Below are 18205 nucleotides of genomic sequence, written 5' to 3'. Positions count from 1 at the left end.
CCTCCAGCACCCAGACCCCCTCCCTTCTCCAAATGGAGCCTGCAAAGCAAAAACTTCTGCAAGCCAAAAAATTGCTTAATTGCCTCAAATTGATTCCATGGTTTTATTAAGATATTTTCCCAGCTCTATTATGGTTAATTATTTGTATTACAGTAGACTCTGAGGCCCCAAGCAGAGATCAGGGCCCCATTGTGCTAAATAGTGTACAAGCACTTAATAACAGAATCATTCCTTGCCCCAGATAGCTTGCAATTATGTGGGGAGCTGCAGTGGAAATGCACCACAGCTCATGTGAACACCTTTCAGGAGAGGTTAATGTGGATTTTGGGAGCCAAGAGGGTCCCTCATGAGAGCCTGTGCAGCCCCACTCTTCCTTCTGGGAACCTGGAGGAAGAATCTCGATGTTCAAACAGATGAAGGCCCCACCTGGCTTAAGGTTTTGTGAGGGGGAGAAAAAGGAGGAAGAATCTTGATGTTCAAACAGATGAACACCCCACCTGTCTTAAGGCTTCGTGAGGGGAAGAAAGAGGAAGGAAAAGTGGGGAAAACTGGACAGGTTGCTGTGCTGCTTTCCCCTTCACCTTTGGTTTGGGCTGGGGGAGTTCATGAGGGAGCTCCTTACCCTGGGCATTTCCAGCCTCGCCTTGCAGGGTGAATGCTGAGATGAGCACCAGCCTTGCAGGGACCCTGCTTTCTCCCAGTTTGAGTGAGGAAGTGGAGCAAAAATGCAGAAGAGGAGTCCTGTGTGCCTTCTTCTCCCTCCTCCCTCCCCGCTCCACCGCCAAAGCTCTGTGCATCTCACCCTTGTGTGGGAGATCTCATCTCTTGAGGGGTCAGCACAGCTTTTCCACACCTTCAAGAGAGTGGGGAGAGTGTTGAGACCTCAAAGCCTCGCTGGAGGTGGTGTTTGGGGCTGGGATTGTGACAGTTTTGGGCAGCTGGTGATCCAAGCAAGGGCGTTGTTGTACCCCGGGTGCTGCTGAGCTCTGGGTGACCCTCAGGCACTTCACATCTCCGCATTGCCCACCTCTCCCCAGGGCTGAGAGGATGTGAAAAGCAGCAAACTGTAGCCCCAAACCGGGGGAAAATCCGATTGTTTCCAAGCACTAAGCTGAGGACTCAAGCGGAGCAGGAACCTCTGGCGATAACGCCGTGTCTGTGTGTGTGTGTGTGTGTGTGTGTAAAACGGCCTCGCCGAACCCCCCGGCTTTAGCAGGGCTTTGAAAAAGATCTGGGTGGTGATTCAAAATCCAGGTTACGACCTGTGACCTTTGGATGAGAAATTGTTGCCATTTAGGATGTGTTAGGAGGTCCATCCTTTTCATCAAATGCGTGTTTCTTCTTGCTGCGGGAGGCAATCACACCGGTATATCATTAACTCGCAGAAAAGGAGGCTGTAAAAGAAGTTGATGGGGGACCTTAGCCCACACCCTGCTGGGGTCTGCTCAGAGCACAATATCCCAGCGACCATGAGATTAAGCTAAAGAGAAAAGTGAAAATGCTTTTCACGATTCACACGCCCTTTAGATTGTTTTATTAAACCATTTGAATAGGGATTTCCCTTTCGGCCGACAACGGGGCCCGGCCAATGCATAGTTCTAGGTTGCTATGACTTAGTTGGTGCTGGCTAATCACAAGTGAGGGCAAATTTCATATAAAATATCTCGGGCCATTGTCAACCTAATGCGGCGTGACAGTGCCAGCACAAAGGGGGATTCATTCACCCCAGCAGGTAATAAGGACGATTTGCCATACCAACCAGGCAGTCTCGAGGGGGGCTGTCAAATACGATCAGAGCAGCGAAATGGAGCCTCACATTCCATTCTCAGGTGGGCGAAGGCGATCCTTTTGTTCAGCCATGTTGCCTCTGATAACAGAATACAATTATATTCCTTTTTTTTCTTTTTTTTTTTTGGCTTCCCTGTATCTTACTGACCGTTGGAGCTGTTTTGCACAGCAGCCTTTGGGGCTTGCCTTCTTTTTCTTGCCTTATTTATTTTTTTATTTTTCTCGAGGGCAGGAGGGACCCCAATGATCCTCTAACCTGCAAGGCGCCCCTGGAGAATTTTCACCCCGGTCCTTCCCTCTCCTTTTCCTCCTTCCCCTTTCATTAAGGGCTGTGTCCTGCCACAATGAGCGCCCTGTATCTCTGCTAATCACCCCCGGCTGGCACACGCAGCTTCCTTTTGTCCCAGGGATGTTGGGGAGATGAGGGCTCGGGGTAATTCGGGGATGATGGAGAGGACAGTGCACTGCTCCAGGACCGTGGAATTTCAGGGAAAGGCATTTACGGGATGGCGGGAGGGGGGATCAGACACCGCCCGAGCGTTTCACACATGACCAAGCCAACAGGAAGATAAAGCATTGAGCGGGGTAGGTAGGGAGACATGCACGGCAATGATCAGATCAGCAGAGAGATAGGGCGACAGAGGGAGAGATAAGGGCGTGTTTGCTCTGCAGGTATCAGACCCGGGCTGCAGACACCAGACCGCCCTGCTGATTTGCCTGTCTTGGGGGTCTGGTTACCTGCGAGATCACCTGGGGTTGTTTTGACAGTGGCTAATTAAGGAGAGCATTCCAGCCTTCAGCCCACCCTCGGCTCGGGCTCACACGGGGGCTCGGGGGGCAGCAGGGAGCACCAGTCCCAGGGCAGGAGGCTTGCAGGCTGCCCTGGCTTCTGGCAATCCTGCTCCACCTGTTTCAGGTACAGCCAGAAAGGTTTGGAAGTGCCAGAAAGATTTGGAGGTTTGAGCACCGCACTGGAGGCTGCAGCTCCATTGAGCTCCATTGCAACGATAACCATGAGCAAACAACAGAGAAAAAGTGAGAAGAGAAAGGGAAAGGGAAAGAAAAGGGGAAAGGAGAAGGAGGGGAAGGAGAAGGAGAAGGAGGAGAAGGAGAAGGAGAAGGAGAAGGAGAAGGAGAAGGAGAAGGAGAAGGAGAAGGAGAAGGAGAAGGAGAAGGAGAAGGAGAAGGAGAAGGAGAAAGAAGGAGGAGAAAGAAGGAAAAGGGAAAAGGGAAAAGGGAAAGGAAAATACCCCACCATTCAGCTGTTTTGGGGAAACTTGGCCTTCAGGATTTTACAAACTGTGCTAATCCAACCTCTTTCAATCCAACATTCCCTCTTATCTGTATTGCCTTCGTGTTCCCTGGCAGGAATCACCCATTTAATAATTTCCCTCCAATGAGCTGAATCACAGCTAATCTGATCAAATGTCTTTTTGGGGCCTTTCATCTTCCCAGGGATGTGTTGACACTAGCACAGCTGGTTCAGAGGAAACAAGAACTCAATCAGAACTCTGTGCAAAACACAGATGGGACCCAAACCTAACCTTGCCTTTCAGATATGCAAAAGTGTGGTTAACTTCTTGTTATTACGCATTTGCATAAGTCTTTGCATTTAGGGGCCCGATTTTTAACTGGTTAAAAAAGCCAAGCAAACCCTGGAGCTGGATTTTGATGAGAAGCTGGGCAGAATCAGCTGGGCCAGGAGCTCACAGGGCTCTGTGTGAAGAAGGGGACAGGCTGTGGTGGCACACAGAGCCACGGGACAGCTCCTGGTTGGCATCACCTGCTGTGGGTGCTGCAGAATTTCTCCCAGAGCTGCAGCTGTTCTTGGAGCCTCCCTCATCCCATTCCAGGGAAAGCCTCGGTTACCTGCAGCCCCCAAGGACTGCTGTTCTGGCAGAGTGGGCTCCCCTAGGTTTGGAGATAAACCCAGGTGGGAATGCTGCTGAGGAGGAGGGGATGTGACACAAGGCAAGACACAGGCAGTGGCAGCAGGAGCTTGGGTTTCACTGGTGAAAGAATCCAGAACATTCAGGCCATGGAGATGGAGTTGTGGACTCTCCACCCCTGGAAATGTTCAAGCCTGGGCTGGATGGGGCTCTGAGTAATCTGGGATAGTGGAAGTTGTCCCTGCCCATGGCAGGGGGTTGGAATGAGATGATCTTAAGGTTCTTTCCCATCCAAAGCATTCTGTGACTCAGTAATTCTCTGACTGCAGTTTTACAAAGAGATCTTTGAGGAAAGCAATTAGTGATCCCTCTGCATCCAAGGCATCCCAGGCAGCCATTTAGGCTCTGCTGCTGTTCAAAGGTTCCCAAGTAATATTGAGGTCTTCAGGATAAGATTGATGGGGATTTATGGAACCCTGGACACACCTTAGTGCTGCTCTGGAACACCCTGGAGCTGCTGCCAAGACCTGTAACCAGATGAGGCACTGGTTAGAAACTCTCCAATGCCATGAAATAATGGAATAGCTTGGGTTGGAAGGGACATTTAAAGGTCCTCTAGTCCCACCCCTTGCGATGGGGTGACCACAACTGAGCCCAGAGGCAGCTCAAGGTGCTGAGGTTCTCCTGGAAGGCCACATGGATGAACAGTGATCCCAGCATTAGCATCACTCCTGGGGTAATCAGGCATCACACAGTACTGCTGAAGGAGAAAACTCCTGTTTTCCCCTCCCCTGTGGAATGCTGCAGGCTGGAATGGTGCCCAAGGCTCAGGCTGGAGAGTGCAAGATGAGCTTTCTGCCCATTGCTTTGTAAACGGGGAAACTGAGGCAGGGTTTTGGAGTCACCCATGTCCACAGAGGCCCTTTGTGCAGCACTTCAGTCCCACTGGGTGAGGCAGTCACCAGGCTCTGATCTTCCCAAAGCCTCTGGAGTTTCCTCAGAGTAACCACAAGGGCTCCCTGGCCAATGCTGCTGTGGTTGAGCAGAAAATCGGGGTCAGGACACTTGGGGGTTTAGGTTTGGGAGTGACACCAAGGAAAGAGATAAAAGCTTTAAAGATCTCAGAATCTCAGGATCTCCTCCTTAAGCTTTCACTCAGGAAAGTATTTTCCAACATAACCAGGGTGAACTCTGCTCAGGCTGTAGAATTTGGGGATGTGTTTTGTGGAATGAGTCTCCCTCCCACCAGGATGCCTGACTTGTCCCCTCCTTTTACAGTCCTCGTGCTGAGCACGTCCAAGGCCATGACTTCCATCCTAAGGGGTGGAAACGAAACAGCAAGTGTGGGACAAGGACCCACTTTTCAGGAGTAAAGTGGTAACTGAGGAGCTGCCAGGTCTGAGGTGCTGCAGGAGAGAGATGGTGAGGATGGGCCAAGGGAAATGGAACCCTGGAAACAGAGACCTCTGCAGAGGGAAGCTGGAGGAAGATGAAGGCTGAGCCAGGTGATGCCTTGGGAAGGCTGAGCTGAAACAGAGACTGGGCAGAGCTGGAGAATAAAGCAGAGATTTATTGAAAGCCCTTGAAGGACACACCTTGGGCAGCACAAGAGCCTGGCCAGGGCTGCACCCAAGGTAGGCCCAAAATGGGCCCCAAATGGACAAACGCTGCCCAGGCCTCCCCCTTGGATCAGTTTGGGTCCATTGGCACTTTGGGGTTGGATTGTCCAATGGCAGCTGCAGGTGATGCAGTCCCATCCTTCTTGTTTTCTCCTGCAGCCACCGCTGGTTGTGCTCTGGGGCCTGAGAACTTGTGCCAGCTGTCCTTGGTGTGCAGCAGGAGAAGGATTTGTTTTGTGTGGCTGCTGTGTGCAGAGAGCTGAGTGAGCCTGGTGTGAGCTCAGAGCTGCACCCTGGGCAGCAAAAAAATCTGAAGATAAGAAAGTTAAAACTTTAGGCATCATAGGTTTATGTGAAACCTTTCAGTTGCTTTATCTGAGATGGGATCCTCTCTCCTACCATAGAGAGGAATGTGAGGAAAGTGAAGCTCACCTGCCTCCGAGGCTGCCAGAGCCAATATTTGGGTTCCAACATTCCCAGTATTTTCCCCTTGAGCACTGTCAGAGTCCTAGCAGGCGTGACACCCCTGTTATCCTCTTCCTCCTCTTCTTTCTCCTCCTCCTCTTCCTCCTCCCCTGCAATGGGAGCGACTCTTGTTCCCCTCCAGCACTTGGGCACTGTCTGCTGATGGATCTGTCAGCCAGCATGTGCCAAGGAGTTCCCTGTTCTCTGCCTTCTCCTGGTGCTGGGCCAATATTTAATAGTTCTGGTTGGCAAATCATTTCCTGCTTGGTGATCATTAAAAAAAAAAAGGCTTTTAACATTTTTTCTTTTTCCCCACTTTTGCTCCTTTCCCTGGGGAGAAATATGTCCTGTGAAAATGTGAACCTTCATTTCTTGACATGGTTTGGGTTGGAAAAGACCTTTGAAGTTCATCTAGTCCAGCTCCCCTGCAGTGAGCAGGGACATCTCTCCAATAGATCAGGTTGCTCAAAGCCCCCCCTAATTTCACCTTGGCTGCTACCAGGGATGGGGCATCCATCCAGACTGATCTCTTTGGACAACCTGTTTCAGTGCTTCCTCACCCTCATCATAAAAAAAATTACTTCCTTTTGTCTGGATCCACATCTTTTTAGTTTAAACCCATTACCCCTACTTTAGTTCAACAGGCCCTACTGAGAAGTCTCTCCCCAGTTTCCTTCTAAGCCCCTGAAAAGCATCGTAAGGTGGGGGATGCCATCCCCATATCCTGAGCTCCATGTTTTGGCTTTCAGGGATCTGCTGGTCAGCAAGTTTAGCAGAGCCCAGCTGTGCTGGGGGACTGGAGTATCCTCTGCTGGAATCTGGGGCGGGCTGGGCTGCCCTGCCCCTGCTGCACGTGGATTTCAGGGCCAGCAGGCAGTGCCACTTGTGTTGGTATAAGCCAGCAGCGATTCCTCCGTGTGCTTTTGCAAATCCTGGGAGCTCTGACTCACCAGTCCCGTTGGATTTCGCTCCTGCTGTTCAGAAAGCAGCTGTGCCTGCAAGGCTGTCAGAGCCTAAAGAAACTCCTTCTCCCAGGGGCCACCAGCTACTCAACAACCGAGCAGGCCCATTTGATATTAATCCTTCTTTTTCATCCCAAGCGATGCAGTGGGAGCTTTCATTCAAACCCTTCTGCCTTATCTTCATGGGAATATTTATGGTGGCCCTCCCTGGCAGAGAATGGCACAGCTCTGTCCCCACATCCAGGGAAGGTGTCTCCCTTGATGGAGTCAAGAGGAGAGCACAGAGTGCTGACAGCAGCTGGGGGAGATCTTTGCAGTGCAGCCAAAACCCAAATTTCACCTCACCTCAGTCAAAGGCTGGGCTTCCAAAGCTCTTCACAAGTTCCTCACCACCTTTTTTCCATTCCTTCCAATGCCCCTGATGCCAAAGGTGCAGGAAGGACCACAGGAACCAGGGAAAGCTGAGTTAGGACAGGCCCCCAGTATAAAAGGGTTGTGCTGCCCCAAATACCACAAACACCAGGTTGTTCTGAGCTTTATTTCCAGTTTCTTAGTTCTTAGGGTTTATTTAGTTTGTCTGGTCGGGATTTTTTCCCTTTTAATCCAGAGTCAGTGTAGTGTCAACTGTTGTGCAAATCCTAACTGACAGCTGTGGGTTTGTATCCCCTCGAGCCAAGGAGGGACCTGAAACCCTTTCTCACACTCCCTCCTGTTCTTAGGGAGCCTGCCCTACCAGAAAAATGCTGGAGAGCCTTTGCACCTTCCACCCCTCAAAGATGGGTGTCTGAATTATCTGGAGCTAGAGGTACCTTTCTGTAGACTTTTATCTTTGAAAAATGAAGCTCAGAGAAGCCAGCACGGCTCCTCCCCACAGCCCTGCTAAACAGATAAACCATTTCCTCTATTTCACTCTGTTTTTAGCAAAATGTCTCTCCCAAGGGCACTCCAGAAGGCTGTGGTGTCAGAGATTCTCACAGCCACACCTTTCCAGGCATGGAACAGGGAGCAGGATCCTCTCCTCAAGAGCAGACATGGCTGGGAACTCTTTCCTTCGTTGTCTGGGACAATTCAATTCTTTTCCACGTTGTTTATACATTACCCAACCCAAAAAGGCGCTAGGTCAGTGCTTCACTTCAAGGACTCTGTTCCAGAGAGGAAAGATTTAGGGTGTCAGGAATAAGGACAGCAGGGCTCAGTGTTATGGTACAGATGTGGTAAAAAGGGATTTTCAGAAAATAAACCATTATATTCTTCCTACTGCATCACCACAGTCCATCTTGCCACATATCTGGGATACCTGCCTGACCTGGGGTTAATAATTTCGTCATTCAGTGAAAATAAGTCACGGTCTGGGCAGAAGAACACTCGAGAGCAGTTCTCACCTATTGGACAGCTGAGATATTTATGCAGTCATTCATTTGCCTTCCTCATCCCACAATCTGGGAACCCTCTGCTCGGCTCCAGTTCCTCCTGCCTACAGTTCTGAAGGCATCACTGAGTTTAGCATTGCAGACTCCTGGGGAGATAAGCAGGATTGTCCTGGGGTGGACAGATAAGGAAGCAGAAGCACAGGGTGACTAAAGGATTTGCCCAAAGTCACATAAAAAAACCTTGTCACAGCAGGAAATCTTAGGTCACATCATCCTCAGGCCTCTGGATTATCAAAATTAATCTACTCAGGCAAGAGTTTTCACATCTCAGGATGGGTTTGGTGTTGGGACAAGGGGTCAGAGAGGTTCTGCACTGGATATTCAGGGTGATGCCTTGGGAGGGCTGAGCTGGAGCAGAGACTGGGCAGAGCTGGAGAATAAAGCAGAGATTTATTCAAAGCCCTTGAAGGACACACCTTGGGCAGCACAAGAGCCTGGCCAGGCCTGCACCCAAGGGGGGCCCAAAATGGGCCCCAAATGGACAAACGCTGCCCAGGCCTCCCCCTTGGATCAGTTTGGGTCCATTGGCACTTTGGGGTGGGATTGTCCAATGCCAGCTGCAGGTGATGCAGTCCCATCCTTCTTGTTTTCTCCTGCAGCCACCGCTGGTTGTGCTCTGGGGCCTGAGAACTTGTGCCAGCTGTCCTTGGTGTGCAGCAGGAGAAGGATTTGTTTTGTGTGGCTGCTGTGTGCAGAGAGCTGAGTGAGCCTGGGTGTGAGCTCAGAGCTGCACCTGGGCCGCAGAGAATCTGAAAATATAAAAGCTAAAGCTTAAGGCATCCAGGGGACATTCAGTTTCTCAGATTTCAGTCTGGGCTTCTTAGGAAACTCATTCCAGAAGGGACCGGTGACTTGGAGACCTCTCCTTTAGGGGACACCCCGAAAGGCCCTCTGTGAGTCTCAGCACTTTCTCACTGATATCCAGTCCCCCCAGAATGAGAGGGAATCGTGGAGAAGCACCAGACATCCGAATCTGGGCCCTGCAGGGAAACTCAGGAGCAGGCAGGAATTCAAGGAGCCGAAGCCAGAACATTGGCGACCAAAATAAAGTGGTCAAAATGCTCTGAAGTCAACATCCCCGTGAGATATTGCTCCCTGTTAACTCCTCCTGCCAGATGACTTCCCAGAAGCTCTCTTCAAGCCCTAAGCTCTCTTCAAGCTTCTGTCTCTTGCTCCCAGAATCACTCAGGGAGGAATGAGGCGTCCTGACAAACACACGGGCACTTCCCCGCTATCTCCGCTGCATCTCTCGCATTTTTATATGGCACCTTAATAACCCCTCATTTCCATGACAAGTGCATGCTTTCCTTCTGCTTATCTCCATCTCCATCCACTCCTTCTCCATCCCCGCGGCTCCAGGGGAGCTCTGCGGGGCTGCTGGGGACAGGCAGGACAGTGCCACGGCTTGGGAGGTGGCAGGACGTGACTCACACCGTGGCACGGCTCCATCTGCGTCAGGATTGAACCCGGTGCCTTAACTTAGGGGCTAGGAGATGTTAAATGCCCTAATTGCGCGCAGTCATTAAGAGATCGGCCCTGCGACTTTCTCAAGAGACGAACTCGGCGGTGCCCCGGGGCCAGATCTGGGCTCCTTTGCCCTGCCCGCCGACATTCCCCAGGTAGTTGCCATCAGATACAAGGCGATTTGCTTCCTGTTGTGTGCTCTTAAGTGGTGGCTGCATTTCAAAAGCAGGGCAGTGATTGTGTCCTGCCCGGGCTGTAAAAGGCGCTCGGCGCTTTCTGGGAAGAGCAGAGGTCGCTGTAATTTGTGTTTTTTAAGGCAAATCCCATCAGTTCCCATCAATGCCCTCCTGGCTTTCAACAAGGGCTGAAAACTGTGGGGAGTTTAGGTGATGGATCTGAGATTAGGGTTTGGTCTCCACAGCCAAAACTGCTTGGAACTGTGTGGCCCTGGCCAAGTCCTGGCAAACACAGGAATTCTCCAGGCTGTGCTGCCTGGAGCTCCCTGGGGTTTGGTGAGCTCTGCACCTGGACAGAATCATTGGATCGTAGGATCCTGAAGGCTGGAAAAGACCAGCAGGGTCACTGAGCCCAGACATGAACCCAGCACTGTCTCGTCCATCCTTTTAAATCCCTCCACCACTGCCCTGGGCAGCTGTGCCAGTGCCTGACAACCCTTTCAGTGAAGAAATTTTCCCTAATATCCAACCCAAATATCCAAATTTCCCTAATATCCAATCCTTGACACAGCCTGAGGCTGTTCCCTCTCCTCCTGTCCCTGTTCCTGGGAGCAGATCCTGACACCCACTGCCTGTCCCCTCCTGTCAGGAGCTGTGCAGAGCCACAAGGTCCCCCCTGAGCCTCCTTTTCTCCAGGCTGAGCCCCTTTCCAGCTCCCTCAGCCCCTCCTGGGGCTCCAGCCCCTTCCCAGCTCTGTTCCCTTCCCTGGACACACTCCAGCCCCTCAGTGAGGGGGATGCACAGGGAAACACCTCTGTGCTGAGCTGATGGCTCCTGAATCCAAGCTGGGATCCACAAACTGTGGACTCCCAAGCCAAGGTCGCCCCTCTCACACCCACACAGGAGAAGTTTTCCTGCACAAACACCACGGCTACAGGCATTTTCTTTTTGGTCCAAGCTTGGCAAGGCACAGGGGGTCTCCACGAGGTTTGCAAACATCAGTTCAGCACCTACAGCACCTTCCCAGTAAGTCAAATGCCTGGACCAGGTCTCTCCTGAGCAGAGGAAAGAGTGAGAGATTCCCAAGAGATCAGAGCTGACCCAACCAGGGAATGTGTTTTAATCACAGGCAGAGGAAAGCAAATCTTCCTTGTCTCTGAACTGGAGATGCCTGGATTTGATGGATGAACCACCTGGTGGGTCAGGAATTACCTGCATGGTGGCACTCCAGGAGATGCAGGGGTGTTCCCTGGGGGTTGGTGTTGGGACTGGCACTGTTTGGTGCTGGCATGGACAGGATCCGGGCACCCTCAGGAATTTGCTGATGACACCAGGCTGAGTGGTGCAGTCCATCCCAGAGGGAAGGGATGCATCCAGAGGGAGCTGGGCAGGCTGGAGATGTGGGTCTGTGCAAAGCTCAGCAAGGCCAAGTGGAAGGTCCTGCACGAGGGTCAGGCCAACCCCAATCCCAAACACAGGCTGGGTGGAGAAGGGGGTGAAACCAGCCCTGGAATAGAAAACCTGGGAATGTTGGAACCACATGACCTTTAAGGACCTTCCAATCCAACCATCCCTTGATTTTATGGGAAGGTTTCAAGATCAGTTGGGCCACACTGGGAGGATGTGGGAGGTGTGTCAGCCTTTCTCTGACCAGACCCTGCACCTTCCACCTCCCCACCAGGTTAGAATGGCATTCACCCCACCACCTCACCTCACTGGCTTTTGTGAGAAGCCTTTTTTTTTTTCAGAGACTCCTGGGCTGGTCAAAAATGCCCTTGCAGACCTCATATGAAGCTCTACACCCCCAAAATTTTGTTTCTGGGTCCCACCTGGACTTAGGCAAGCACAAGAGGCAGAGTCCCCAGCCCTGTTTGAATGGGACTCTCCTGCTCACACCCAAAGCTGAGCTTTCATGGCCAAGAACTGCATGGTCATCATTTGCAGGATGCTGAGATCCTCCAGGCTTGGACAGATGCTGAACACGGGTTTTTCAAAATCACACTGGGAACCTGAGGGTTCCTGCATTTTCCTTTTTTTTTTTTTTTTGGTTGTAGCCCTCGGTGACTTAATAACCTCCCCAAGTGCCCTGGCAAACACGTTCCAGGACATTGCTCATCCCTTCAGCTTGTAAGTTCATGCACGCTGTGGGATTTGCATACTGTTGTGTTTGGTAGCCTTCCCAAAGCAAAGCTTGAGTTCTTGCTCAAGCCTTCAATCCAGCCGGGACTGCTCGGCTGTTGTGATTGCTCCCCGAAAACATGTTGACTTTTTGGCTTGGTGCATTAAACTTTCTTCACATTAGTAAAGCCTGGAAGGCAAAGATGAAGCCAAAATGCCCAGGGAAAGCTCAGATCAGCAAAATAAGGAGCAGGGAAGGTTTGAGTGGTTTTGGAGTAGTCAGCTGATACTGAGCTCAGTAGGAGGTTTGGTGAAGCTGCATCAACTGAAAATGTGACCTTGTGTCTTTATGGATCCATTCATATTTCAATGTCCCAATGGAATCATCTGAAAAGTGTCAGAAACAACACAGTTTCAAGGATAACTGGTCTATAAGCATGAAGTGAGTAGGAAATAGTACAGGACACTAAGGGAGGCCAGTTATCACAATTATTGTGTCTGCTTAAAATTGCCTCAAGGGTTTGAGAACAGCCCTGCTCACGGTAAAAATCCCATTTTACTGCAGCCAAAAATCAGTGGTGTATTCTGAGGCACGGTGTTGAACTGCAAGGTCATTTCTTGTGAGTGAAGAAATCAAAACGGCGAGGAGAAAGGGAGATAAAAATTGGTATCTTGGGGTATTCCCCACTTGCAAAGCAGCTTGAAAAGTTTGGTTTTCATTTTGGCACAGTGTGGAAAAAGCACTAGCATCCAGGAAAGCCTCCTCTGCTCCCCTTCCCTGGCCAGCTCTCCCTGGGATAGAAGGCTGGGATGGAAATTCTCCACAAAGGCTAAAACTCCCCAGTCCTTAACCATGACATCTTTTGGCTGCTCCCACCCACCAGCCTGAGGCAATGGGCAGAAAAATAAAGCTCATTTCCAGTCCCCTTGGTAGGGACCTTAATTAGGCAAGTGAGGAAGACTTGGGGCAGGTGCAAGGTGCACCTTGAGCACTGTTACTGACTGAGAGGCACAGCCTGGGGGGAGGAAAAAGGGATGGAGGGTGGGGACAAGGCTTGGTTTACATCCTGAGGATTGAGGATGTGACCATCCTGGCATTTTCCTACCTTCAGCCACCAGCACCTCTCCCTGTCAAGGAAGAGGTCCCACCACCAGGTAAAGCATGAGGCTGTTGTTAAGTGTAAACCTGCATTTTCCATTTTTTGGGAACATACCCAAATCCTGCGTGTCTGAAGCGAAGCCTGTGGCTCAGGGCCTGGCTGTGTGGTGCATTGACTGCACAGCACCACACAGAATATCCCGTGTGCCCCCTGAAATTCAGGTTTGCACAGCTTTCTGTGGTGCCACGGCCTTATCCAAAGACCTGGGGATGACCCCAGACAGAACATTTGGGCTGACCTCAGCAGCCTTGAATCAAGCCCAGTCCTGTCTGCCCATTTCCTAGAGAAAGAAAACATCTTTGGAGTAGGTCCAAGCCAGACCACAGGGAAGAGGAGGATTTCTTGGCCTTCTGCCACGCCCTCCAGAGGAGCTGTTCACAGGACTGATCAAAATCCATCCTTCCCTGGCCCTTTACTTCTTGGAGTCCAGGACATCACTCTGGCCACTCTGAAGGGCTGGGAGACCGGACAGGGGGATTTGGGATCTGTACAAGGGGCTCAGGCAGCCTCACACAGAGCCCAGGAGGGCACTGCCTCTGATCCCTGCCATGGCAGTGAATGCCCACATTGTATGAAGAATCACAAGCCGAGAGAATTCAAAATAAGTAGTAGCTAGTTTATCATAAAATGTAAATGTAGAAGCTAGGTGTATGGGTCTGATACAAGAGAGTCTGATACAAGAGACAAGATGGAGGAATTGGGGAGTGGTCCTGTCCTCCTTGTTCTTGCTCTCATCCCCCATCTTCTGCTGAGCTGGATTTTAAGGATGGGTTTAGAGTAGAAATGGCATGTTAACATAGGTAGAAAGTATTGGCAAAATTTTGTAAATAAAAAGTACGTTGTGGATGGTGGTTGGGTCAAGGGAACCTACATAAGGTCTGGGACCCTCTGATCCGCCCAGTCCTGCCGTGTGTCCTGCTCTGTTGGGGACGCCCTGCAGAGCTGAGACAGAACTGAGAGATGATGAAGAATAAACAACCTTGGAAACACAAACTGGCAGACTCAGCCTGTCTGCTCTGGCTCCAGCGTGAGACCTTTTGGGCAAGAGAAGCTCAAAAGCCTGATTACCTCAGGGAACAGCAACCCTGAGATTTACTCACTGATTTCTCTCTTTCACAGCCACCAGGGAGTCGGCCTTCGTCCACGCCATCGCCTCGGCCGGCGTGGCCTTCGCCGTGACCCGCTCCTGCGCCGAGGGCTCGGCCACCATCTGCGGGTGTGACACGCGCCACAAGGGCTCTCCCGGGGAGGGCTGGAAGTGGGGGGGCTGCAGCGAGGACGTGGAGTTCGGGAGCATGGTGTCCCGGGAATTCGCCGACGCCCGGGAGAACAGGCCCGACGCTCGCTCGGCCATGAACAGGCACAACAACGAGGCTGGAAGGACCGTAAGGGCGCTTGAGTTTCACCTTTTTCCTGCTGTTGTTTCTTAACCTGTTGTAATGAAGGGTGGGAGGGAGTTAAAGGGACTCAAAAGATCTAAATCTGGGCAAGTTTATGTCACAAAAGAGAAATACCTGTCTTGTGGTAGTTCCGGATCAACGTGCCTGGTCTGTGAAAGCTCCACATAAATTCACCCACGCAGATCTCGACACCCGCCTTGGGGTCAGCTGTCCAGAACTCTTTTATAGAGGATGGATCAGGGCAGGTTTAGTATGGGATTTCATCCCATTTTATGAGGATATCCACCCCCTGAAGTTGTGGATGCCCCATTCCTGGAAGTATCCATGGCCTTGGAGGAGCCTGGTTTAGTGGAAGGTATCCCTGCCCATTCCAGGGTGGTTGGAACTGGATGATTTTTAAGGTCTCTTCTAACCAAAATCATTCTGTGATTCCATGATTAGAGTTATTAACTCAGTTAATGATGTCCTAATTTTGCCTGTTCCCTTCCACTGACCGTGGGGCACCTGAAGTTTGAGTGCAATTGTCCATTCCCCTTCTCTGCAGCCTTGAGGGAGAAGAAGAGCAGGAGGGCTTTTCCCAAAACCCATCTTTTCAACCCTGTTCTATTTCTCAGGAAGTATTTAAACAAAATTGGAGGCAATACGACTCTGGTACCTCCTGATTAAACTTGGATCATGTCCTGAAGCTGTTTTTACTTCAAATAATCCTGGAACAAAATGTGTAGGGGGAAAAGAAAGCACAAAATCTGCCTTATACATAATGAATCTTTCCCATAGGTGGAATAATCCCAATAGGGAGATATTCCTTTTTTTTCATCTCAAGCCTAGCCCATAAATGCCAGCAAAATATAATTTGTGGGAAACAATTTGTAGAACTGAGCCACAAAGCCCTTTCTAACAGAGATTATGCCACAGGTTTTCTGAGATAACAGAGAACAGGTTAGTGTGGGCTTGTCCCCTCATCAGAAGGTCCAGGAGGACATCTGTGTAAAGCTACCACGGTTGCTGTGCTGGGACACCTGTCCTCAGGCAGGCTGGGCTTTCTTGAGAGCTCCTGAAGTGGACCCTGTGAATTCCCAGTGGTGTTATCACACCACAGCAGGGCTGTTGGAATACAACTTTTGAAAGGGAAATACCCCCGGAAACCAAAATTGTCTACAATGGGGATGACCACAAGCAATAATGTGGTTTCCTCCAGCTCTGGCCTTAATTATCCCAGGCACCTCCAGGGATGGGGCAGTGCTGGTGGCAGTTACTGGGATACGAGTGGGAAAAAGAGGGCTGAGGAGAAGCTGTGTGGACTGGAAAGGAGGGATTTCCTTTGAAGTGAGAATTTGCTTTAAAGTGAGAATCCTTGGGAAAAAAAAAACCAAACAAAACAAAACAACAGACATCCCTGTGATCACAGACCTGCAGAGGTCTTTTTTCTCCAAGTCTTGTTCCTTGACACTGAGTTCTTCTAGGACATTTTACAGCTGCCAGAGCCTAGAGAGCAGATGTCACACCATGACCTGAAATCCCACTGTTTCAGAAAGCCCTGGTGTTTTCCATTCTCACCTTGCCTGCACCCACGGGACAGCTCTTCCAGGCCTCCACACTTGAGTGCTTCCAGCTAAACCTGAGCCACGGGCAATGTTCCCATGTTAGTTCCCATAGGAACTCCAGCCCTACCACCCTGCCAGGAGTTTTGATTAAGTTCAGCGTGATTACACGGACCAAACCTCCTGTGGTTCTCTCTCATGGCTAATTACAACCCGTTCTGCGGCGGGCGATACTCCGTAAATAACCCAGGAAAGCACCTGGTGAACACCAAGGTGCTGATTCATGGCAAATCTCTTGGGCTCAGGCTGGCACTCGCCTGTTCACGTACCCAGAAATTTGCTGATCGCTCTGAAAATGCAGATTATCAAGCTGTTGCATAAGGCTGTCTCCCCCCTCAGAGTACTGGAGGGCAACACCTCTGTTTATTTAAGCTCATTTTGTAAGAGGTAAAAACAAGTGGCAAACTTCTGGGATCGATAATCACCCTCCCATTTATCCCAGGGAAGTGTTTTGTGTTGAAGCCTGAGCCTTTCAAATCAAAAGTTGGGCTCTTAGATTTTTTTCCTTTGAAATGATTTTAGAGAAATCATAACTCTGCCTTTAAAATAAAATAATAAATTCCTTCTCCATTTCTGAAAGTAGCCACAGCAAGGCTTGAAACTTGTTTGCTTAAGTAAACACAAAACATATGTAAAGGATGGAGTTCTGTTTCAGATAGTTAGAACATTTCATATTCCTTTTATTTTCAGCAAAAAAAGCTGCATTTTTCATTTATGCAGGCATTGTTTGAGTGGCTCTGTGTGTTCTTTGCTTCTCTGCCCAGATGTGTTTGAGTTCTTTTCCTGGGTGACAACACTGCAATGTTCCCACATGAACACTGATTAGACAGAAGTTATAAGCTCAGAAATCTCCTTGGTGAAGGTTTTTGGTAAATCCTTAAATTTGAGTTGGGAGTCAGAACCACTGAAAACCATAAAGGACAGAAGTTTTAAGGCTTAGGCCCAGCAGTGAGCGGGGCATTGATTTCGGGATAAGGGGATTGTTGTTCACAAGAGGACAAATATATATCTGAAAACGTTCATAATTCCTTGGAAAGTCATGGCGAAGCAGCAGAACGTCATAAGCATTTTATTTACGGGTTAACGTGTTCCTTCTCCTTTTCCTTTCCTCTCTTTTGCAGTCCATCATTGAGCTCATGCACCTCAAGTGCAAGTGCCACGGGCTGTCGGGCAGCTGCGAGGTCAAGACCTGCTGGTGGTCCCAGCCGGACTTCAGGGTCATCGGCGACTACCTCAAGGACAAGTACGACAGCGCCTCGGAGATGGTGGTGGAAAAACACCGGGAATCCCGCGGCTGGGTGGAGACCCTCCGCCCCAAATACAACTTCTTCAAGGCCCCGACTGAGAAGGACCTGGTTTACTACGAGAACTCGCCGAACTTTTGTGAGCCCAACCCCGAGACGGGCTCCTTTGGGACCCGCGACAGGATCTGCAACGTCACCTCGCACGGGATCGACGGCTGCGACCTCCTGTGCTGCGGCCGCGGGCACAACACGAGGACTGAGAAACGGAAAGAGAAGTGCCACTGTATCTTCCACTGGTGCTGCTACGTGCGCTGCCAGGAGTGCATACGGGTCTACGACGTCCACACGTGCAAATAAAGCAGGAGAAAACACCCCGCGCCGGGGCCCCGAGTGGAGAAACGGATCTTGAGCCCACTTCCTCTGAGGTTGCAGACGTGAGAGAAGTCTACTTTTTTTGATATTAAAAGAATAAAAACTGGACAAAAAAAAATTATATATATATATATAATAAAAACAAAAAGGCTAAAACTGGTTGGATAGAATAGGTCTAATGACTTCTGGGCTATCCCGAGGTGCACCTGGCAGTCACACAAGTTGTGCCCCAGCGCCGACGCCTCCGGTAGGGGAGCAGCTTTTTCCACCAGCCCACAACACCGAGCTGGAAAGAAGAGCATCAGCAAAAGCATGCATTTGCTCTGCTCTCACCCACCTGAAGTGACTCGTGTGATTAAGTGTCCTTTGAAAGACTTGCATCTTCCTAAGCATCTCCTTTTCCCTCCGCCGGGCAGAGGCTGTGCTGGACAGCAGCACTGAGCTTTCTGAGAGATCTCCCTGCAGATCCAAATGGCCAGACTGAGTAATACGAGCAACAGCAGCAAAAGAAATAAAA

General features: G+C 50.4%; 1 protein-coding gene across 1 annotated transcript in view; it reads left to right on the top strand.

Annotated features, from left to right (window-relative positions):
• Nucleotides 1–17693, top strand: part of WNT3A (Wnt family member 3A) — a 90647-nt gene extending 72954 nt beyond the window's left edge. The window contains exons 3-4 of the mRNA XM_063417332.1: nucleotides 14191–14456; nucleotides 17194–17693. Of these exons, the coding sequence (XP_063273402.1) occupies nucleotides 14191–14456; nucleotides 17194–17673 (746 nt within the window). The 3' untranslated portion in view covers nucleotides 17674–17693. The remainder of the gene's footprint in view (nucleotides 1–14190; nucleotides 14457–17193) is intronic.
• Nucleotides 17694–18205: the final 512 nt, after the last annotated feature.

Source organism: Prinia subflava, chromosome 1 (assembly GCF_021018805.1).
Source record: "Prinia subflava isolate CZ2003 ecotype Zambia chromosome 1, Cam_Psub_1.2, whole genome shotgun sequence".
In the NCBI taxonomy this organism is placed as follows: domain Eukaryota; kingdom Metazoa; phylum Chordata; class Aves; order Passeriformes; family Cisticolidae; genus Prinia; species Prinia subflava.
Note: the sequence above shows the minus strand (reverse complement) of the source record. Positions and strands in the feature narration are given on the sequence as shown.